The sequence below is a fragment of the Sebastes umbrosus genome, chromosome 24 (genome assembly GCF_015220745.1).
Source record: "Sebastes umbrosus isolate fSebUmb1 chromosome 24, fSebUmb1.pri, whole genome shotgun sequence".
Taxonomy (NCBI): domain Eukaryota; kingdom Metazoa; phylum Chordata; class Actinopteri; order Perciformes; family Sebastidae; genus Sebastes; species Sebastes umbrosus.
In genome coordinates this window covers 14,712,300-14,735,624 of record NC_051292.1, presented here as the reverse complement: position 1 = coordinate 14,735,624, position 23,325 = coordinate 14,712,300, and the positions used below count along the sequence as shown (strand labels likewise).

The 23,325-nt window shown below is 42.5% G+C and overlaps 1 protein-coding gene and 8 non-coding genes across 11 annotated transcripts in view; 1 reads left to right on the top strand and 8 right to left on the bottom strand.

Moving 5' to 3' along the window:
• The window catches only part of LOC119483913 (cilia- and flagella-associated protein 47-like), a 66,345-nt gene extending 47,072 nt beyond the window's left edge, over window positions 1-19,273 (top strand). For 2 of the 3 annotated variants that reach the window (XM_037762400.1, XM_037762402.1), the window contains 16 exons: window positions 2,305-2,478; window positions 3,415-3,526; window positions 4,574-4,627; window positions 4,719-4,804; window positions 5,092-5,267; window positions 5,534-5,641; window positions 6,185-6,296; window positions 7,623-7,727; window positions 9,617-9,773; window positions 9,888-9,971; window positions 11,739-11,877; window positions 13,052-13,236; window positions 14,284-14,458; window positions 17,988-18,149; window positions 18,401-18,566; window positions 18,714-19,273. In XM_037762400.1, the coding sequence (XP_037618328.1) occupies window positions 2,305-2,478; window positions 3,415-3,526; window positions 4,574-4,627; window positions 4,719-4,804; window positions 5,092-5,267; window positions 5,534-5,641; window positions 6,185-6,296; window positions 7,623-7,727; window positions 9,617-9,773; window positions 9,888-9,971; window positions 11,739-11,877; window positions 13,052-13,236; window positions 14,284-14,458; window positions 17,988-18,149; window positions 18,401-18,566; window positions 18,714-18,908 (2,190 nt within the window). In that variant the 3' untranslated portion in view covers window positions 18,909-19,273. Of the gene's footprint in view, window positions 1-2,304; window positions 2,479-3,414; window positions 3,527-4,573; window positions 4,628-4,718; window positions 4,805-5,091; window positions 5,268-5,533; window positions 5,642-6,184; window positions 6,297-7,622; window positions 7,728-9,616; window positions 9,774-9,887; window positions 9,972-11,738; window positions 11,878-13,051; window positions 13,237-14,283; window positions 14,459-15,059; window positions 15,227-17,987; window positions 18,150-18,400; window positions 18,567-18,713 lie in introns of those variants that run through there. The other variant, XM_037762401.1, reaches the window with a different exon arrangement.
• On the bottom strand, window positions 14-84 carry trnag-gcc. Its single transcript has one exon. It is a non-coding gene; the product is annotated as a tRNA-Gly (tRNA).
• On the bottom strand, window positions 202-272 carry trnag-gcc. The gene has a single exon. It is a non-coding gene; the product is annotated as a tRNA-Gly (tRNA).
• trnag-gcc lies at window positions 389-459 on the bottom strand. The gene has a single exon. It is a non-coding gene; the product is annotated as a tRNA-Gly (tRNA).
• Window positions 577-647, bottom strand: trnag-gcc. The gene has a single exon. It is a non-coding gene; the product is annotated as a tRNA-Gly (tRNA).
• On the bottom strand, window positions 765-835 carry trnag-gcc. Its single transcript has one exon. It is a non-coding gene; the product is annotated as a tRNA-Gly (tRNA).
• Window positions 952-1,022, bottom strand: trnag-gcc. The gene has a single exon. It is a non-coding gene; the product is annotated as a tRNA-Gly (tRNA).
• On the bottom strand, window positions 1,139-1,209 carry trnag-gcc. The gene has a single exon. It is a non-coding gene; the product is annotated as a tRNA-Gly (tRNA).
• On the bottom strand, window positions 1,811-1,881 carry trnag-gcc. Its single transcript has one exon. It is a non-coding gene; the product is annotated as a tRNA-Gly (tRNA).
• Window positions 19,274-23,325: the final 4,052 nt, after the last annotated feature.

The window sequence follows — 23,325 nt, the reverse complement described above, 5'->3', positions numbered from 1 at the left end:
GGGAAAAGTGTGTTGCATTGGCCGGGAATCGAACCCGGGCCTCCCGCGTGGCAGGCGAGAATTCTACCACTGAACCACCAATGCATTTTTTAATGCTAAAAAGGGGGCGGGGCCTAACTAAGAGACATGCTGTTGAAGGCACTGACTGGGCTGTTCATTCTTGTGTTCCTTAAAATGTATGTGGAGGGGGGAAAAGTGTGTTGCATTGGCCGGGAATCGAACCCGGGCCTCCCGCGTGGCAGGCGAGAATTCTACCACTGAACCACCAATGCATTTGTGCATGCTAAAAAAGGGGGCGGGGCCTAACTAAGAGACATGCTGCTGCAGGCATTGACTGCTGTTCATTCTTGTGTTCCTTAAAATGTATGTAGAGGGGGGAAAAGTGTGTTGCATTGGCCGGGAATCGAACCCGGGCCTCCCGCGTGGCAGGCGAGAATTCTACCACTGAACCACCAATGCATTTTTGCATGCTAAAAAGGGGGCGGGGCCTAACTAAGAGACATGCTGCTGCAGGCACTGACTGTGCTGTTCATTCTTGTGTTCCTTAAAATGTATGTAGAGGGGGGAAGAGTGTGTTGCATTGGCCGGGAATCGAACCCGGGCCTCCCGCGTGGCAGGCGAGAATTCTACCACTGAACCACCAATGCATTTTTGCATGCTAAAAAGGGGGCGGGGCCTAACTAAGAGACATGCTGCTGCAGGCACTGACTGTGCTGTTCATTCTTGTGTTCCTTAAAATGTATGTAGAGGGGGGAAAAGTGTGTTGCATTGGCCGGGAATCGAACCCGGGCCTCCCGCGTGGCAGGCGAGAATTCTACCACTGAACCACCAATGCATTTTCGCATGCTAAAAAGGGGGCGGGGCCTAACTAAGAGACATGCTGCTGCAGGCACTGACTGTGCTGTTCATTCTTGTGTTCCTTAAAATATATGTGGAGGGGGGAAAGTGTGTTGCATTGGCCGGGAATCGAACCCGGGCCTCCCGCGTGGCAGGCGAGAATTCTACCACTGAACCACCAATGTATTTTGCATGCTAAAAAGGGGGCGGGGCCTAACTAAGAGACATGCTGCTGCAGGCACTGACTGTGCTGTTCATTCTTGTGTTCCTTAAAATGTATGTAGAGGGGGGAAAAGTGTGTTGCATTGGCCGGGAATCGAACCCGGGCCTCCCGCGTGGCAGGCGAGAATTCTACCACTGAACCACCAATGCATTTGTGCATGCTAAAAAGGGGGCGGGGCCTAACTAAGAGACATGCTGCTGCAGGCACTGACTGTGCTGTTCATTCTTGTGTTCCTTAAAATGTATGTGGAGGGGGGGAAAGTGTGTTGCATTGGCCGGGAATCGAACCCCGGCCTCCCGCGTGGCAGGCGAGAATTCCTTAAAATGTATGTGGACGGGGGGAAATGTTTATTGCATTGGCCAGGGAATCAAACCCATGTTAAAAAGGGCGCAAGGTTTAGATAGGAGACATGTTATGAATAGTACTTTTTCCATTCTCATGTGCAATATCACTGTTCATTGTGTGCAATATTACTTCTTTTCTCATCATATGCAATATCACTTATTTTTCTGTTTTTTTTAGCTTAACCTTTTTAATTTTACTTATCTTATTTTCTAATTTTACTAAATGTATCTTACATTTTCATCTATTGTTATTCCATTAGGCACTGGTGCTAGAAATAGTACTTTTTTATTTTATACACTTGAACTTGTCTATCTTATCTTATCTTATCCTATGTTGCTGCAGGCACTGACTGTGCTGTTCATTCTTGTGTACCTTAAAATGTATGTGGAGGGGGGAAAAGTGTGTTGCATTGGCCGGGAATCGAACCCGGGCCTCCCGCGTGGCAGGCGAGAATTCTACCACTGAACCACCAATGCATTTGTGCATATTAAAAAGTGGGCGGGGCTTAAATAGGAAACATGGTGCTGTAGGCATTCACTGTACTGTTCACTTTTGTGTTGCTTTATTTGCTTTGTTTATTGTTTATCACACCTCGTTTTTTGTAAATTAACTATGAAGATGCCCACTAAATCCTAACAATTCGTAGAATGAACCACAATGAGGAAATTATGTGTATTTTTTGTACACAATCAAGAGTGTAAGACACATTTTTGTGTCTTACACTGTGTTATGTTTCTATTTTAGGTAGAAACATATTTGTCCTGGGCTTTGTAATTACCCACGTTCATGTGTCAGTGTGAGAACGCTCGACTGCAGCTAAGAGTCAGCTTGTCCATGTTCCTTTGTGTGCACCAGTTTGTGTGTGTTTTACTGCCTGGACTTTATCCCTACCCCCACAGGGCAAGCTGTCCTTACGTAATGACTGCGACGGCACTGAGAACGTGTTCACCCTCAGAGGAGTGGGAGAGCACCCCCTGCCTGTGGGCCATGTGGTATTACAGTGCTCTGTTGGTCAAATCACACACACACAGTTGGAGGTCCCCAACTACAGCCAGAACAAGCTCACTCTCAAGGTATAAGCACACATGCAGGTAACATCCACACATACTGTTGCTTGCTGACAATGTTTACTCTTGTGCAAACTTGGGCCTTTTAGTTTTGTTTTAGTGTTTAGTGTTCAACACAAGGAATTGCATCTCTTTACGGATGGATAGAAACCCCACTGCAGACATGGGAGAGAAGTTACTACACAGATATAAAACAATGTTTATAAAACATTGTTTTTATATCTATGAGTTACTGTTTACTTTACTGACACTTTTTTAAAATCAGATTTTATTGTCACAGTGAAATTTAGTCTCTGCATTTAAACAGTGGGCAGCTGCTATACAGCGCCCGGGGAGCAGTTTGATGGTCCGGTGCCTTGCTCAAGGGCACCTCGGCAGTGCCCAGGAGGAGAACTGGCACCTCTCCAGCTACCGTCCGTATTTGGTCCGGGTGGGGACTTGAGCCGGCGACCTTCCGGTTCCCAAGCCAAGTCCCCAGGAACCGCCCATTTTTGTTTTTCCTTTGGTATCAACACTATAAAAGCCAATTAAAAGATATATTGATATAATTAATGTAGGGCTGAATGATTTAGAAAAACTATTAAATTGTGATTATTTTGACTGATATTACAATCGCTCATTATTTTTACATCATTTTATTGTCATGTCCACTAAAAAACATATTTAAATGATTATGGTGGGCTTTTTGCGAGGATCTGCACCAAACAAAGATGTTTTCTCAAGTCTGTATAATATGATGTGTAGGCCAGGACATCTCTGCAGCTCAGTGTTGCACTGCTTCTGCATCTGTGTACATTTTGAGCCATTTGCAAGTGAGTGAATATGTGTGTGTGTGTGTGTGTGTGTGTGTGTGTTCTAGAGCATATATTTCCTTGTTCCTCTGTATTTATGGTTCTTCTCTGTCTTGTGTGTTTGTGTACATGCATATGCACACACACGTAGGTGGCGACAGACTTATCTGTTGTAAGTGGCAGCCCCTCCCTGGAGATTAAACCTGGTCACAGCGCTCCATACACCCTGGCTGCGTCATCATGGAAACGAGGAAAACAGACAGGTGTTTTTTTTTCTCCCGCTGCATGATTGTGAATTCTATTACATTTGCTTAAACAGACACGCGGCACATATCGCAGCGCAACCGTCATTGCTAGTTTCAGACGAATGCAGTTGTAATTTTCCCGCCCATTTTTGATGCACCAATTTATGGTTGAAATGTTTTTATTTATGTAAACAAAAACTCTCTGTTACACACTTAGAGGATTCCTCCACACATGTTTTTTCTATAAAAATGTGTCATGATGAGTCCACGAGTGCTACTTTTACGCCTTGTGTGGACGGACAAATCTAGGGCTTTACCGAATAGGTGGAATCTTCGAACCTTCATTCATAACGTTGACATTCAAATTCTAAATCAACATTTGAGTGCTGCGCAATTTATTTATTTTTGCATGTCCATTGGGAACCAGACGGTCAGCGGTTCAAGTTCCCGCATGGACCAAGTACAGACTGTGGACTGGTAGTTGGAGAGATGCAAGTTTGCCTCCTTGGAAATGTCGACGTGCCCTTAAACTGCTCTCTGGGCAGCTGTATATTAGCTGCCCACTGCTCCTTATACTAGGATGGGTTTAATGTAGAAATTATGTCCTGTGCTATGTAAAATTTTTTAAAAGGAATGGAAGATGACACACAAAACACACCTATAATTAATTAAGAGACTAAATGCAACCCCCTTGCCCCATGCGCCTTACTTTGTGCCAAGATTATGCGCCGTTTAACTGGCAAAAATGGAGTTGGACACGCCCTAGATGCATTTGCATTTGCACCATGCGCTATAGATCGTTTAAATATGATGATGTCCATTTTGTAGTTACCACTTATTTGAATGCTGTTGTTTTACTGTGTACGTTGTGCCTGTAGGCCAACTTGCATTTCTCTATTTTTGTATATCTACAGCATGTTTGCATAGGCAGTTGAGTAGGATTAGATGGTGAATTGGAAAGGAACATTTGTGCATGTGTACGAGTGTAAAAAATGCTCATTAATTGTATCAACTAGATAAAGCTTAATAAAGAATGAATAATAATCATTCACAACTTTTTTGCAGGGTGTGTGTCATTTCTAGAAATTGGTGACAGGCAGGAGGCAGACAAGCACAAAGGTAAGCCTAGTGTTCCATCTACTGTACATGAACCAATTAGAGCTCAGAGAACTTCAAAAACACTTCACTTGATTTTCTGACTGTCTTCCAGGATGCTACGAGGTGCATTTCTCTCTAGAGATCATTTGTGAGCCGGCAGCGCCCATCAAGTCCATACAAGTAGAGTGTGCTGCTCAGGTTAGTTCTGCAAACCCACCTGTACTCGTAAGAGGATATTCATGAGCCCTGTCACAAATTACCTTCAAGACCTAAGAGTGCAGATGTAAATGAGCACATTCCATGTGATTTAATGTTTTCTGCTGCTGAATTTGGAATATTTCTAACATGCAGGCTGTGTTTCTGCTGCTGGCTACTGTCACAGGAAAACTTAATCTCCCTTCTACATTGAGATCAAAAGACTATCAGAACATCACAGGGGGGTGGGGGGGAGAACAGGTGTCATCATTGAAATGCTGTGTTCCCAGAGCTCAGTTGCCATAGAGATCGCTGTCAAAAACCCACGAGGAGAGCCACTGACACTGGGTGTGTACCTGGAAGGAGACGAGCTGAGTGGGGCCAACTGGGTTTCAATCCCCCCACGGGAGACGCTCACCTACAAAGCTACGTTCTCCCCCAGCAGAGCGGGGAAGAGCACAGGCAGGTAAGACTCGGGCACACTGTAGCTGACCCGACCTCCTTTAGAGAGGAGGAGGTAAGGAAGAGTTTCTCTACACAATTTATGATTTAAAGTGAAAATCCCTGTTCATAGTGTGATTGATCTAAAAAGACATATTTGCCCTGAATCCAAAATTATTTTGTGACCACACTATAGACCTCGACATGAGCTTCATAATGGCATATACCTAGCAATTTCTTTGTCTATTTTCAACAATGTAATGACAGTATTTGGTGTGTGTTTTCTGCCAGCGTGGTGTTCCAGTCAGAGCTGGTGGGGGAGTTCTGGTATCAGCTGGAGCTGTATGCTCTTCCTCCTCCAGTCATCAAGCTACCACAGGCCTGCTGTCAGCTGGGCAAGTAGGTGCACACACACACACACCAAGACACACATTGTCTCAATGCAGGTTTAGTGGCTAAGAAAATGTGCACACATGCTGTACGGTACACAGCAATAGTGTGGGCTGAGGAGTCTGAAACATCCCACGATAGGCTTTATGTGTAAGACAAAAAGATGGCCTGCTTCAATTGTATTTGCAGGAGAAAAAGTGGAATAATTTATATGTGAATCATGTCTTATTCAAATGTTTTTATTTCATTTTCATTAAAGAGGACCTATTTCAGGTGCATACTTATATTTGGGGCGTTCTACAAGGGCTGTCAATCAATTAAAGTATTTAATCGCGATTAATGGCAAATTAATCGCACATTTTATATCTGTTCAAAATGTACCTTAAAGGGAGATTTGTCAAGTATTTTATACTCCTACCATGCCAACAAAGGATATAAATGGTTGTCAAGTGACATACAAGTTATTGGTGGCCCCTCTAATGGTATATCTGATTTTCATCCTCGTATGTGTGTGTGTGTGTGTGTGTGTGTGTGTGTGTGTGTGTGTGTCAGATGGACCAGTCAGACCGTTCCCCTGGTTAACCCAACAGCTGAGACTCTGGAGCTGATTGCAGCCAACAGTAACCCCAGAAACTACACACTGGACATGGAATCAGGAAGTACTGTTAGTACACACCATGGAAATAGAATAGGAGTAGAATGGACATTCAAATCAATGTAGTAGGATAGTCGGAGCGGCGGCCATTTTCATGTGTACCACCTGGGTCTAACAGTCCGTCCGCCTCACTCCCCATCGATTCAGAGAAGGACAAGCTACCTTGCTAACTAGCCAGCCATCCGTCTCCGGAGCCGCGTCCGCTCTCTTCCCGGCGAGCTGCGACCACACGTTACGTCCTCACTCACCTTTTCTGTTGTCACCATAACTAGGGATGTCACGATACCAGAAATTTAGTAGTCGATTCCAATACCAGTGCAATTCCACGATTCTCGATACTAATTCGATACCACAGTAAAAAACAAAAGTAAGACAATAAATCCCATGTACTTCAACACACACTCGCCAACATTTTACAAGATTACATTTGAACACATCATGACATTACTCATCTTTACTTTCAGAATGGAGCCTGAACACATCACAACACAGATCAGAGCTAGTTAACAGTAGGTGTTAGCAGCCGGTAAGCAGCACAGTCCAGCAGGGAGCTAACGGCTAACGTTAACTAGCTCTCGTCCTGCTGATTTCAACACAGATTTGTTGTTCACAATGTAGCATTATTAGGGGAAAATAGGACGCGTCAATAATGAGTTTACTGCGTCCCAAACACATTTTCTGTTGTCCCCGGGACGACGTTAGTCTCGAACCCCCTAGTACCTATGGTACTGTAGAAAAACGAGTACTGGCACGTTTTCTGAATTTTGGCATCGACTTGGTACCAAAGTATTGGTTCTCGGTTCTCTCGACATTTCTAACCATAACAACTAACAACAATCGTCATTTTCTTTTATACTAGTCAAATGACCTTGGAAAACGATTCAATGTCCGTTGTATTTCTAATGTACACACACTCACCTCTGTACATCATCTTTATTTTCATCAGCTCAGTCTTCCATTCCATTATTTCAGAATAAAGCTTCATTTGTCACAGCATACATCTGAAGTTACCTTGCTCCTGCCCCGGGGGAGATTGATTTACCATTATTTTTGATGTTCTTTGTAGTTCAATGCATGTCTGATTGTATTTGCTTTGGATTTCATCTCTTAAAAGACCCATACGGCATACTAAGACACTTGATAACACAGTTGTTGTTGCACATATCCTAAAACAAACAAGAGTCACTGTTGTCAGTTGGGAGGAGAATGCTTGCTGTATATCTGGATGGAAGGCTGTGGGAAGCCTCGCAGTGTGATTTAAAGGATTGGAGTGTGTTTATCCTCCCTTGCTGTCCCTTGTGAAAGCTATCTCCTGTTTGTTTGTGTGTGTTCCAGCTTCTTGTGGAGCCCCACTCCTTCACCCAGCTTGGTGTCCGTTTTAGTCCTTCATCCATCGGAGAGGGGAACCACGCGGCAAAGATCACTTTCACGTGCCCTCAGGTGTATAGAAACACACACACAAACACAGAGAGAAAATGGAGTACATAAATCACTGTCTACATACACACACTTGCACATATACACACACAAGAATACATACGGTCACATATACAGTAGGTGCAGGGATAGTTCACTTCTCTTAAATTAGTTCAAGCAGCATTTTATTTACTGCCTCATTGCTCCTCATCATCCACACAAAGCTTTGAACAATTAGAGACCTCGTAAAGCTTTTCATTGGTCCATTGTACATTTTATTCAAGGCACAGGAGGCTGATCACAAGCGCCGGCTGATACAAACAATATAAACAATGACTAGATAAAAATAAATAGATCCTAATAGATTGCCTCCTAGGAAACATCAAGCATCAGCTCAGAAGGCGCCGGCTCAAAAGACACAAGGCCCTTCATCATAAAGACCTATTTTGGATAAATGAGTAACTGTAAGAAATGTAGCTGGACTGTTAATACTGTTTGGCCACAAAGTGGATGAGACAGTCCCAAATGGGGCTAGACTACTAACGGTATGTTCCCGCCAAGCGCAAAGCAAACTTTTCATGCAGCATGATTATATGCAAAGTCAATGCAAAGAGGTGAATAGACGCAAATTTGCACCGGGCGACGCGGAAAAAAAAAATTGCTTCATTCGCATATTCACGAGAGTTGAAAAGTTTCAACTCGAGTGAGAAATCAGGTGACGATGTGTCACGAAAGCTTATCAGCGTTGAGATTCTCCTCCTGTCGTCCTGACGTTATGAATCAGAAATTGAGGAAAAAAGTATTGTATCTGTCTGTTGTCACCCAGAGCTACGATAGTACATCATATCTGGACAGAGACCCGACCAAACTCTGTGTAGAAACGTATGTGTATAAACCACAGACTGACTATGGTAGAAACAACATTGCTGCCGTATTTATGCCTAAATGACTTTATCTTGATTGTGATGGAGCAGCTGCATAGCCTGACACTGATCCATCCAAACTCCATTCAGAAAACAACCAATTTAAAAGTTGTTTGCTTGTCGTCTTGCGGACAGACCTGACAAAGCATGAATTCAGACTTTTTACAAATCGGCATTATTATGTAGTTAGTTCGGCATCCTTTTGATCAGGTTATTGCAATTAAATCACAGCACAATCTGGTTATTTCGGGTTCATATCGCAGTAGTGAAGTGTGGCTTGCGAGATACAGTCAGTGCAATGGCACTGTGTGTGAATGTTGCTCGCCGCCGGGTGATGTTATGAACCCAGACACGATGGCGTTTGGTTTTCCGACATATCTGGGACTTCCACAACATGTACAAAGCAGCAACAGTAGTTATTCCTTCCATGGTTGATGGTGGAAATGGCAGAAAGAAAAGCTGTTGGTATCTATGAACTACTGACTACGTAAATAAAGCACATTGAAGCTCTGATTACAACACACACAGGGAGGGAGAGACATTACTCCTCTATATCTTTACACAGCAACTAGTTGTTTGATGCTATTTTAATGCTCTTAATTTCAAATTCAGCATCTTTAAAGTCCAACATTAAACAGACTGGTGATTGTTTACTACTTAAAACAGATGCAAGACCAGAAAAGTTACACTTATTGTGACATATATTGAAATTGATATTGATACATATTTTTTGCCACATCACCCAGCCTTTCTGTTCACTTATTGTCTACAGCACATTGTAAAATATTTCCTAAAATGTCATAAATATAAAAATGTGATTCATGGTTATAGTGAAGAGAGAATGCATGCCATGCATGCAGAGTGTCATCCTTTGACCACACCTTTTCTTTGTCTCCCCTCCTCTGTATTCCTTCCATGCTTTCTCATTTCCTTCATTTCTCTCCCTCTGGCCTCTCGTGCGTGTGTTCATCTGTCTCTGTCTCTCTTTAGTTGCAGGAATGGTGTGTGTTGTTGAGTGGGCGGGGTCTTATTCCAGAGAGCGAGGAGCCTCTGAGCGTCTCATCTGTGATTGGTTCCAACGCCTCCATCACCATTCCCTTCACAAACCCCACCAAGCTCCCAGTCGTGCTTGATATCACACTCACAGGTCGCAGACACTCCTGGTCTCTCTCTGACAGACACTTTGTCACTCATTAGTTCTCGTTGCGTGCATGTGACACACTCAGACATGTTCATGACACTGTGTGATATTTCTTCTCAGATGAGGACCCCAGTGGGGCCCCCAACTGCCATCAAGTCACTACAGACAAGGAGGTCTTCTCTATCCCTCTGAGCCACACTGGAGGTGTGTTAACTGATACAATTTCGCTCTAATCAATATGTTCTATATTAACAATAGATTGAATGTCTATGTGTAAGGTAGTGTTGCATGGTTTACCGATACTACAAAGGTAGCGCAATACCTGGCTGTTAAAAACAGTACGATTCCCCATTTTATTTGCAGCGATACTTTAAGAATGACAGTGTTTTAATACGAGCCGTGAGTTGCGTAGATGTGCGACAGCGGGGCAGTGTGTGTGAGGTGCTCGGCTTAATGCCAGGATCAGACTACACAATATTTTGACGGTTACGACGGTCACTATGTCAGATTAGACGATTGAGAGTCATAGATTATTGTCGTGACTTGGCCGCGACACATGACAGACTACACGTCGGTCCCCTGTTCCGACAATACACACTCTCCCGGCACAACAATAAAAATATAATTCACAGGAAGAAGCGGAAGTGGCAACAGGATGCTCAATGCGTAAAGACGCAACGGCAGTGGTGTTTTTTTACTCCGACACAACCTAGATTGAATATCCTACTGCGAGGTCCGGCAGCAGTTGAGCCGGGAAGGTCTGATGACATCATTCTGCATAATAAGTATCCATGTGCTTCTGTTTACCGCTGTGTGCGTCTGCGCTCAGCTGGTCAAATTCACGGCCGTGACGGAACACGTCGTGGAAAGCAAAAAAAAAAATCAAACATGCTAGACTTTCTGTCGGGACGTCGTGAGGCGTCACAGACGCGGCATCGGTTGTCATGTACTATGACACACTACACAAGATAAAACAATCGCTTGTCGCACACGACACTTATTTATCGTTCCTGATCCGAGTCAACATCCTAAGACTGCCGTGTTGGGCTCTAATCAGGCTGATATCGTGTAGTCTGTGTTGGCCATTAGAGGACGCCATTAGGACTGGGATCCTGTGGGAACAGGCAGTTATAACTTTGCTGCTGGTGGAGCAAGTGATCAAAAAAATACACTGTAGTGATAACCAGAAGGATGGAGTCAACAAGTGGAGTTGAAAAGAAGTTTAAAGCAGGTCATGAACCACAGTCCCGCTCTAAGCTGGTGTCTGTAACAGCAGAACTTCATTAAATTTGCGGGGGCTGCAGGGTCACAAACTTTCTCATCTAACAGCTAAACAGTACACTACAAGATGCTTCTGAAAACATTTTATGAGAGAAATAGTCATTACAGTAACAGAATATTGATTCATATTTGATCAGCGCTGCCTAGTTTAGACTGTTTGATCGGAGTTCGCGAGCTGACAGCTGCTCAGAGACTGCTCGGATCTGATTGGTTCACAGATTATCTGTCTCATGCACTACTATCACAATATAGTGATAGTATAATTTTATAAAAATAACTTATTTTTTTTATCATATTCGCTCAAACTTACCAACTTCAGCTTTAGATGAGACAAAAATCCTGTCAGTTGGCAACAAAGCAGATAAAAAAGTATCCAGCAGATTTTCGGTGTTTCTCCAGATTTAAAAGAAGCCAAGATAAATGTCCTCGTATCTAAAGCTTTACTAACTGACAGAGAGCTTTAAGTCTTCATCAGCTTCTAAATAAATCCAAATATACTTTTCTTACAAGACAAAGTTTGTTTCTTGTAGTTGGAATCAACCTCAATCATTTTGCAGATGTCCACATTGCAATGTATTTTAAACTTCCACTCTGGTAACCATAGCTAAGGTTACCAGAGGGAAAGTTTCTATTTCTTATTTGATTACCAGACAGAAAACTTTTGTTGACTGTCCTCCATCTTGGCTGCAGGTATCCAGATCTGTGAAGGGGCCAGTTTTGATGTGCCTGTAGTGTTTGCGCCGAACTCTATGGAGCTCCAAAAGGCCTGGCTCTGCATCACTATGAAGCCCCGCAGCAGCAACAGTACCTTCAGTGCAGACAACAAGAGGTGTGTGTGTCTTATTTTCTCCATGAGAGGCTATGTCTGGTCCTAGACAAGCTTCTAGACATTCAGTAAAGCTCATCTGCTGTCCCTACACCTAGGCAGGTTTCTGCATAGTCACTGTAAACAAAATGAAGAAGAGTTAAATCAGCTTTACATGGGGTTATGACAACACAGTGGGAGCAGTAGAATGTACCTAGAATGTACCATCCATCCATTTTCATACCCACTCAGGATCACAAGCTGTCCTATAGCGCATTGGGTGAGAGGAAGGGTCCGCCCTGGACAGGTTGTCCATCACAGGACTCACACACTGACAAACACATTCACACTCTGTCACAGCTTGGAACACGAGGAGGGAACCCATGCTCACAAAGGCACCATGATCCATTACTTTTACAGTATTGTACAATGGCTTTGGCTCAGTTAACAATGTACAAAAGTAGTAGTAGTAATAGTAGTAGTAGTACTACAGCATTTTGTGCTAATTTAAATTCTGCTGTGAAAATTGAGCCAAAGCAAATATAAGACACTCAAAGTATACTGGTAACACTTTATAATACAATCATTAATGAATGGTAAATTGATAGTAAATGAAACTTAGTTAATAGTTGTTTTACTGTTAACAAACAATGAAATGATAATTAATAATGTTTAGTAATTGGTCATGCTATAATATCTGTTATTTTATCATTAGTTTGTGTAATATGAAATAATTAGTAATTATGCATTGTATTATAGCTGTTAAGAGACGATAACAATTACATTCTAATTACATGAGTATTTATTCACAGTTTGTTGTTATAATAACGTAAATGATAGAGTTATTAATAATTAGTAAACATAACTAAGTATCGTTTCATTGTTTGTTAACAGTAAAATAACTGTTTAAGAAACCATCAATTTAGCGTGTATTAATGATGGTTATTATAAAGTGTTACCATATAGTCTTCAGTAAAATAAATGTATCAGCTAGTATCCTCAGCTCTGTGAAACATCCTAAATCCAGTCTGATTTCTGAACTGCTGTACTCAGCTGCTGGTCTGGTATCAGATGTCGGGCTGCCACAGATATCCTACATCAGTAAGATGCCTGGCATGTTTTCAGATCCAGCACTGGTTCACTGCTAATCCCAAATACTGTGTAACAAACGCACTCAATATCAACATGAATGTTTCAGGTCAGAGCAGGAGCCGTCAACCATCTGTTGGATTTACCCTCTCTGTGGCATTCCCACGGAGGCGCCTGTTGAGAGCTCTCCACTTGGCGTGCTCCATTGTGAAGCAGGCTGCCAGCTGGAAAGGAAGGTGGATGTACCGCTCAGCGGGTGTGTGCCGGGGAATCGAGACCAGAAAGGACAGGAAGGTGTGTGCCAGTTTGTGATTTTGAGTCTTTCAATATCAGAACATTTTTGCGGATAATTTTTTTAAACTTTGTTTCAATGAGGGGATATTTTTAGGTTTTACTCCAGCACAGAAAGAGGAATATTTTTCAGAAAGATTGCCAAATAAAATGATCTGAACATACATCTCTCATCTAAAGCTGTATCACTTTCTGTATGCTTTACTAAAACATTTGATCTTAAGGGAGAGCCCTAGACTGTAAATAGGAATACATCTGTTTGTCTTTTTCTTTTCCAATAGCGACTCTGATACCAAAACTCAGGGTGTCTACCGATCAGATCCGAGACCAGTGCTCTCTTTTTCCCAAGTTAAAAATGTGTATTACATTAAGTGTGGGGGGAAAATCGATACAGCATAGTGTCGGTATATTTTGCGTGGCAATATTGTATTGATACACGGAGTCAAGTGTCAAGTATCGATCTTTTATTATATAAACTATTAACCTCTTAACAATCTGACGGACCGGACTTTCAGACAGGATAGCAACCTATAAATAACGGAGTATGTAACATGTCAATTATGTATATATACACCGATCAGCCATAACATTATGACCACCTGCCTACTATTGAGTAGGTTCTGGAGATGCTCTGACCCAGTCGTCTGGCCCTCGTCAAAGTCACTCACATCCTTACGCTGGCCCATTTTTTCTGCTTCCAACACAAAGTTCAAAGTTCAAAATGTTCACTTGCTGTCTAATATATCCCCCCCCCACTGCCAGGTGCCACTGTAACGAGATAATCCATGTTATTCACTTCACCTGTCAGCGGCCTTAATGTTATGGCTGATCGGTGTATAACACAATATATGTAGAGAAATATAAGTAAATGCTGAAAATAAGAAATGAGAATATAAGAAATATGTACAACTATTTACATTAGGCCTAAATTAAACATTTCTTAAAGTACTTGCTCAAATACGCTCAAGTGCAGCTCAGTAAATTCTCTTTTTTTCTGCCGGTCCTTGCACCTGCTCAACCACCTTCTTCCCACTTCTTACTTCCGGACAGTTTCCCGGATGATGGCGGAGGACTATCTCGTCACAGTTCGCTCAGACGACAAAACGGAGCGCTCAGAGGCGGAAGACTGCCTGTCTGCCTCCGCCGAGGCCGCGCGGAGGGACCCCGAGACTGGCATCGTAACACTCACCCTTCATCTAGTCTACGCTCCCCTCAGGACATGCAGGTAACACACACACACACAAACCCGTTCAAAGAAAATGTGACACAGTGACAAGTACGCAGGGAAATGAAACACACACTGAGGAATGTGTCTTTTTGTTGCAGTAGCTTTTGAGTTAAATCCCGTTGTTCTCCTTGTTAAACCTCTCCGCTGGTTGTGTTAGCAGCTAAAGCAAACAAACACCTCACAAACTGGAGGCACTAACCACAGACACACACCACATTAAAAGACCAGAGAGAGATGTAGACGTACACAAACACTCATTACCGGAGAGAAACTACACACTGTGAGGGTATTATGCCGACTCTGAGAGAGGCACACAAACACCTCAAAAGTTAAAAAGCACACTCAGAGGAACAAATATGCACATCTCCTTTGCGCATGAAAATACATAAAAGGATGCTAATAATAAGTCTGAAAAACAAGCACATTCTCACACACACAACAGCACACAAACACAATGGGTTTGTTGCTCTCTCTCTCTCTGCAGATAACACACTTGCATTGTGAGTAAACACTGCATTCATTTATCTCTTGTCTAATACAGTCTCTTCCTCCTCTACCTCACTCTTCCTCCAATCTTCTCTCTCTCTCTCCCTCTCAGGTGGGTGTGGCCTCCGCATTCATTTATTACTGACTGTCTACATGTGCTGAGTCTTAATGTTTGTAGCTGTGCTCTCTCAGGGGTAGAGGGGGCTCATTAGCTGCCTCTGCTTTAACACTACTGGTTAGGTCAGAGCCCCATAACACAATAAATGAACTTTGAAGTGGCATTTGATACTTTTTTAGGTTTAAAACACATGGTTTTGTGAAGATCACTTATAATGGGAGTCAATGAGAAAAGCATTTGGATATTATTTTGACTTAGGGCGCTTTCACAGGCCAACATTTAGTCCGGGGGCGAGGGAGAGATGAAAGGGAAGCTTTGCCGGTTTCCCACCCGGAGATCATCCGGCGGATGTTTATCTGCATGTACTGACCCGCTGCATTCATTCATTTCATTTAGCCTTTGTATTCCTTGCGGAACATAGGCCATTGATGAATAGTTTCCACTCTTGTCTGTCTTCTCCAGCTGTTTCCACGTCAGTCCCTTCTTTTTTAAACTCTTGTTCCGTTCTCCTTCTCCAAGTGTTTCTGGGTCTTCCTCTTCCCCGTTTGCCTTGTGGATTCCTTGTCAGTGCCTGCTCGGTTATTGCCGTTTTGCTTCTTAGAGTGTGTCAAATCCAAGTCCAGTTTCTCCTTTTTAGCTGCTTTTCAACTGTCTCCTGTACGGTGCGTTCCCACAGGTTGATGTTGCTGATGGTGTTTGGCCAGTAGATCACAAGGATGCGTCTTAGACAGTGATTAGTGAATGTTTGCAGCTTGTCGATGATGTTAGTGGTGGTCTTCCAGAGTAGCTCGCTTTGGCATGGACTTTGTAACTTTGCAGACCTTTTATATGCACAAAAAACTATATAACACACTATAGTAAAGGGAAAAAAGGCACATAATAGGTTGTCTTTGAAGTATTTTAAATCCAGTATTGTTTACATCCACATTTACTTGCATGCATGTGCGTCCTTGTTCGCATGCACAATACAAACAAAACAGGCCCCACTCATAAAAAAAACAGCTCCATAACGCTTTTTGCTTGAGTTGAAAGCTGTAGTTACTTACAATATATTCATCATAACTTGCATAGAATGGAAATATACAGTATGATGTCACTGTTCATTCACTTGTTCTCTACTGTCCTCCCTACTGTACACCTCATGTGACATCCTGCTGAGTGAAGAGGGCATTCATTTATCAGCTCCCGTCTTCATCTGTGGAGTCCATTAATGAGGCGTGCCCTCGTAGAATCAATACCTCGGAGAGCTAACGAGTTCTCCGTGAGGAAGTGACGGGGGGTGTGGTGGCGCTAATAGGCTCTTCCATTATCTACATGTTATTCCTCTGCCGTGGGTAGTGAGACGAGGAGACCAAGTATCATAAGCCGAGAGCGGGAATATTAAAGAGCGCTTTAGTGGATCATGTTTCTGTAGATAAATAGGAATGCTCAAATGGGACTTTTCCAGATAAATCAGAGTGGAAGAATGACTTGAAGGAAACAGATGAGTGGAAAGCAGACTGAATCAGAGGTTTTCATCTGTGTGCCATGGAGGGCAAACAGTATCAGGTTCTTATTCCAGATAGAGCCTAATGCAGCTCATTTCACTGATGAGCTCCTCTTCTCTGGATGGAGGTAATCAGTAAAATAACTGGTTAAAGTATAAACCCACATACATTTGGTCCTTCATCGCATATACAGTATAATATCCCTGCTCTAATTTTCCTGCTAACATAGCTTGTATCTAGCCAATGACCACTATTTCACTAGTGCTATTTCACAGTGCCAATCTCGAGTGTGAGCAGTGTTTTTAACATGGTCCAGGTGTGTAGCTTAAAGGAACAGTGTGTAATATTTAGGGGGATCTATTGGCAGAAATGGAATATAATACTAATAAGTATGTTTTCTTTACTGTATAATCACCTGGAAATAAGAACCGTTGTGTTTTGGTTACCTTAGAATGAGCCCTTCATATCTACATATGGAGCAGATCCTCTTCATGGAATCCACCATGTTGCTCCGCCATGTTTCTACAGTAGCCCAGAACAGACAAACCAAACACTGTTAACTTTTCCTGCTTGGGCCGGAGTCTATATCGTTACTCGCTCCCATCGCTGCCGCTCTCTCTCTCTTGATTCACCACTCACTTCCCATGTACACACACACTCTACTTTGTTCTTTATACTATACTATTCAATATACTTTTTCAGATCTCTTCACATAGTTCTCTTTAACAACATGCAGCTCGGCAAACAGTTACTCTCACATTGAATAGGATAAGCAGTTACGGATGATGGATGGATATCAGATCTGTACTTGTATCTCCCGATACATAAGTACAGGACTCGGAATCGATATCGGGAAGGAAAAAATGGTATCGGAACATCTCTAGTACCAGAACTCTGACGTTTGTCTCACAACAAGTAATCTTTGTCACTCACTGACCTAAAAAAAAAAGCTGCAGTATGCTTCTGTAGACTTTATTTTCCTAAAGTAATTCCAGTAATGCAATACAAAACAACCGTGTGTATATTCACTGTATATACTTGAATAGGGTAGCTACATGCTGATCAACAGCAGTGCTAGTCAACACTGTCTTCTGCTTTTCGTCACCTTCTATCCTCCCTTGTCTCCTTTTCATCCTGTCTCAAGTCATTCATAGAGGTCATCAGGAATGAAATGAGGCACTCAGTGTTGTATGACTCAATTTGTGGTTTGTGTATTTTTATTGTTATTTTTCGATACAAATTTGTTGATTAATAAGTAGCAAATTGCAGTCTAATTTACAGTCATTTTTTTATGTTATAAACACAAACTTAACAGTAAAAAAGGTATGTAAACGTGTGCAAAACGGAGTGTAGATACAGACTTTTGGTGGTGATTGAGTATTGAGTTACAATTGTACAATTAAAAAAAAACTGTAATGTATGTGGTGTGTGTCAGGTGCTCGGCGGTCCTAGCTGTGCAGTGTGTGTCCGGCAGTATCTGGGAGTTTCCCATCACTCTGGTCTCCACAGAGCCTCAAGTGGACGATGTCATCTTCACTGAAACCACTGAATTGGGCCGGACTTCAGCTCTGGGCTTCCGTCTGACCAGCACCACCAGGTGTGTGAGATTACTCACCTCTGATTTTTGCTTTTTTTCATTCCATCCATGTTTCACTACATTACATCATAAAATATACATTTTTACAATATACAGTTTCAGGAGCTTTGGAACCATAGGGTCTAAACTAGGAACTAAAAGGTTTGCTATAGTTCCTCTGGTTGAAATGTAAAGTTCTTAAGATCCTCAAAAGGTTCTCTGTCCCCTGGGGAAGTTCTTGTGGTGATGAGTGGCTAACATTCCCATTGCAGAAGGCCAGAGCCGTTCACAGCAGCGTTCCTCCCAGGCAGCAGCAGTGAGTTCACTGTGACTCCAGCCTCAGGGATGTTACCTCCTGCTGGTTCTACCGGAGCCCTCATCACTGTGGCCTTCACACCCACCGAGCACAGCAAGCACAGAGCGAGACTAACCATCCAGGTACTTAAATGATTTATTCTCACATAATCTCATTCACTGTTCTGTCTATTTGTAGTTTCTGTTTTATGGCGATGAATTGTGATGAATTATAGTGACTGACTAGAGCTTCCTCCAGCTTCCTCTGACAGCCTCCTCCTCTTATCACAGGCAGCAGACATGCAGTGGACCTACGAGGTGAGAGGGAAAATCCCTCATGACTCCCCACCCATCTGTACCACATCCACCAAATCCACCAAAGGCAGCTCTCCTGTGCTGCCTCCAGCCAGGATGCAGAACTTTGTGGCTCGTAACCTTCGGCTTCCCGCCCTGGCTAACTCGTCCCCTCTCAAAGTCCGTAGATAAAGGACATCTTCACGCTCTCAATACAGCTAAGGATCGTCATTTTTGTCTAGTTCGACTTTTTATGTTTGAATTATAGCCACAATGTCACCTTCAACTAGATAACTTTATATTTGGACAGGCACATTGCCACATGGTGGTGATGGTGATGGGTTTCACCATTTGTCCTTTTTTCTCTTAACATGGGTCATTAGTTGTGTAAGTGTTTCTCATCAGCACTTTTTATGAACAAGCTTTTTTTGTCAAAATTAAATTAAAAGGATAATTTTGAAAACTCTTGAACTTGAAAAAAAAAGTCCAGTCTTTTGAATTTTGCTTTTTTTTTAAATCAGTAATGCCTTCATTTTAACAATACTCTCCAAAGTCATCATCATACATGTTGTAATACATTGCATGTACTGTTATTACCACACATTCTCACTCCCAATTTGTCAAATACCGCCGCTTGGTCAGGAGAGTGGAGACTCACGCATGGGATACCCATCTTGCGTTACTTTTGGATGGACCAGGGACGGCGTGTCAATATACGCTCGTTACATGCATAGTGTCCTTTCAAAATAAACTTCAGTTTTCACAGGAAGTTAGGTTTAGGCAACACAACCATTTAGTTAGGGTTGGAAACGGTTGTGGTTGACGTTAACTAACGTTACTCATGTAACTAACGACTCGTGACTCACAGGACTGACGATACTAATGACTCATGTGACTAACAACAAGTGACTTAAGACTGACTTGTCAAAATAAATCACACTGTTAATACTACGCCACTTGCTCCGACCGTTGAATATCGCCGCTGGTTGGTTTACATTGGAGTTAGTTGAAAGCCCGGTTTGTCACATACTGTTGCTAAAGGCTGCCTCCATGCGTTGGTCTCTGATGCCGAGGGGCGCTTACAAATTCGGCTGCATTTGACGAGTTGGGAGTGAGAAGGGTTGTTAACTGACACTATAGTTGGCAAAAAAAAAAAAAAAATCCTCCTCCTCATGTCCTTGTCCTTCTTTGTGAATGGTATAGATTGAATAAGTAAAACCACTAAAGGATAATGGCGTTCACCTCATCAGTGTTCTTCATGAGAAAGAGCCAATGTCCCTGAAGTTTTACACATTCAGCAGGTATCAGACGTATGATGAGCAATAAATGCTAGTAATGGTTATGGTGTCCCTATTATGCCTCAGAGTCCATTTCATGTAAAATGTTACCAACTTGGTTTCATTCATCCCTCCCCTTATGATCCTCTGTTAGACAGATATTGCCACCCCACATTACATTACACTAACCAGGACAACCTTGAAATACACTGCAACCTTTCTGAAAAGCTCAGTATTTAATAAATCAAACCACATGAGCCTTAAGAGGTTGCCCAGCGTGTGGCCCTGTGTGCATACAAATACATCCCACACAGCACACATGGCTGTCAGGCTCTACTGTAAAGCCTTGTATATGTAGCTGCATTTTCAGCCAAGAATTTTTAATAAGTCTCAGCGGATATTTCAGATTTCAGTTCAATTTCCTCACTATTTAAATAGTATATATTGTGTCTATAAAAGAACATTCACCCTCCTTGGAAGATCCAATGTTTTATTGTTTTGCAATCAAAATAGATTTAATGTGGCTTTGGCACTGTATAACAGAAAAAGATCCTTTAAGTGGTGTTCCGTATGTATTCAAATCTGAACATTCAAATGTTGGTCAAAGTACATATGTTTTAGTGTCAAAATGCTATTTTCCTTTCAAGCCCTTATAAAAACTTTTCTCCCATGTGTCCTGACGTCGGCTTCTGCATGATGACGCTGATACATAAATAGTATATATACGTCCATATAGTCAGGGAAATAACTCTAGTACAGTAACTTAGGTGGCGGTCGTACCGGCATGGAAGCTAAGCGGTGTACTGCTGTGGACGCCACGTTATTTCAGATCCAAAAGTCACACAACGAGACAAACAAACTAACCGATTGATGCAGCAGTAGACCAGCAACTCCTGTGTTCTGCGAGGTAAAATTACTGTTTTTGTGAATGGAGTCTGGTTTAGTCTTGAAGTTCCAGTTCCCCGCCAGAGAGGGCTGTCTGACCGCGAGGTAAAGCGGTGAAAATATTCTAAATATAGCGTACACTTAAACTGATACTGATTTTTTTTTTTTTTTAGGTGGCTAAAATACGTTTTCCTACTGCTCCCGTCCACAGCTGCTTTACCTCGCCATCAGACAGCCATTTCTGACGGGGAAGCCGTTATATCGCTTTCTTCAAAGCCACCAGACTCCATTCACAAAAACAGTAATTTTACCTCGCAGAACACAGGAGTATACATACAACCCCACTTAAAAAAATCCAAACTAACTCTTTCAGTTATTTCCAAACTTAGCCCAGCTAACGTTGACTCAGCTAGCTAGTGCTAACATTCACATTATACATAACCTTATTATATAGTTTCGATTAGCTTACTTTCGTAACCTACGTCACTGCTTTTTGCAGCGGCTGAGTGGGCATTTCACTTTGAAAAAAATGGAACATAGTTCACCTGTGTGCAGTCAGGGGATTTAAGTTGATTGTACTATATATACACCTGTATCTGGAACTTTTGGCCAGTCAGTATCGTGACAAAACATCCACCATGAAGACAAAGGAGCACTCCAAAGAACTCCATGAAAAGATGATTGAAAAGGGGACGGATACAAGAACATTTCCAAGTGACTGAACATCCTTCGGAGTACAATTAAATCAGTCGTTAAGAAATGGAAATAGTACGGCAGAGCTGTAAATGTGCCTCGAGCTGGCTGTCATCAAACCTGGGTGAGCGTGCAAGAAGAGGACAAATGAGGGAAGCCACCAAGAGACCTGTGACATCTCTGAAGGATTCCAAGCTTCAGAGGCTCAGACTGGAGAGACTTTGCATACAGCAAGTTGGTGCTTCACCAGCAGCAGCAGCTTTGTGGGAGAAAGGCGAAAAAGAAAGCCACTGTAAAAGAAATCATTACAGATTTAGATTCTGAAGTCAGCTGGGAAGACTTCGTTCATCACCGTGAATGCATGGTGGTGGCAGCACCATGCTGTGGAGGGGTAGAGGGTAGAAATTAATCCAGCATAATACAGTGAAATCCTGATGCAGTCTGAAAGAAAGCTGCCGCTGGGGAGAAGATTTGTTTTCCAGCAAGACATTGGGCCTCATCCAAGAACCTGTATCCTAAAACTGTGTTGCTTCTCTCTGTGAGGGAAGTCGGATTCACTAAATAGACAGTGCCAGAGACGAACGAGTGGTGCTATTAGAGAATATTATACAGTAGGGGATGTTACACTTTAGGGTGCAACAACGGATGTTACTGGACAGCAACCTGCATACAGACCACAAAGGGAGCTGTTGGAGTGTGAGAATTTACCTAACAACTACTGAACAGTATGGTCCTGTTCACACCTGGCATTGACGTGCGTCTTGGGTGATCCGATCACAAGCGGACAGCTCTAAATTCATCAGATCGGATCTCAATTCACAAAAGTCACGTTCGAGGGTTAGCCGCCGGAAGCTTCCACTCAGCCCTTTCAGACAGAGCCATCGGATCGCTATTGGATCTCAATGAGAGAGACACACTAGAGACACATATTAATCAGTCATCTTCTCTGGAGAATCGGAGCAGCGGGGGCGGTATTGCATTCGCTTCAGGGTTAAATCATATCTAGGATACAAAATCTGGATACGAAACACATTTTAATGTAAATGGGGTCTAAGTTGCTGTTCGAAAACATGCCAATAAGAATATTAAAATGTAAAAACCCTCACAGTATATTGTCAAGCCATGGTGAGCATGATATGGTGAGAAGAATATTCATTTAGCATTGAGTTGATTGCTGCCGAAGGTGCATCTACTAAATTGGTGGATTATTTATTTAGATTACTTCGTAGGGATCTGTTTCCACTTTGACATTGAAGGATCTTTTTCTGTTCATCAGTATCCAAAAAGCCACATTGATTAAATATGTTCAATGTTGTAAGACAATACAGCATGAAAACTTCCAATATAGTTCCAATACTTGTTATAGGCAGTTACATTCTGTAGTTTGTGTGTGCGCTTACCTCTCTGTGTGCCCACATATGGAGCTGTCCTATGGCTCACCTTGTGCCTGTGGAATTATTCACGAGGCAGTTACGCTCAGTTATGCGTCCATTAAGCACCATCTGCAGCCTGCCGGGGCAAGAATGGAGGGGGAGAGAGAGAGGATGAGAGGAAAGATGGAGGAAGGAAGCAAAAGATAGAAGGTGGAGAGAGAGAGGAAGGAATAAAGGACATGAGGGAGGGAAGACAAAGGACATGGTTGGAGTAATAGATGATGGAAGAAACAGAAGGGGGAGGGGGAGCAAGAAAAGATGAAAGCGGCAGATAAAGTGAACAGTAAAAGGCAGGTGTTAGGTCGGGGATGAAGGGAAGAC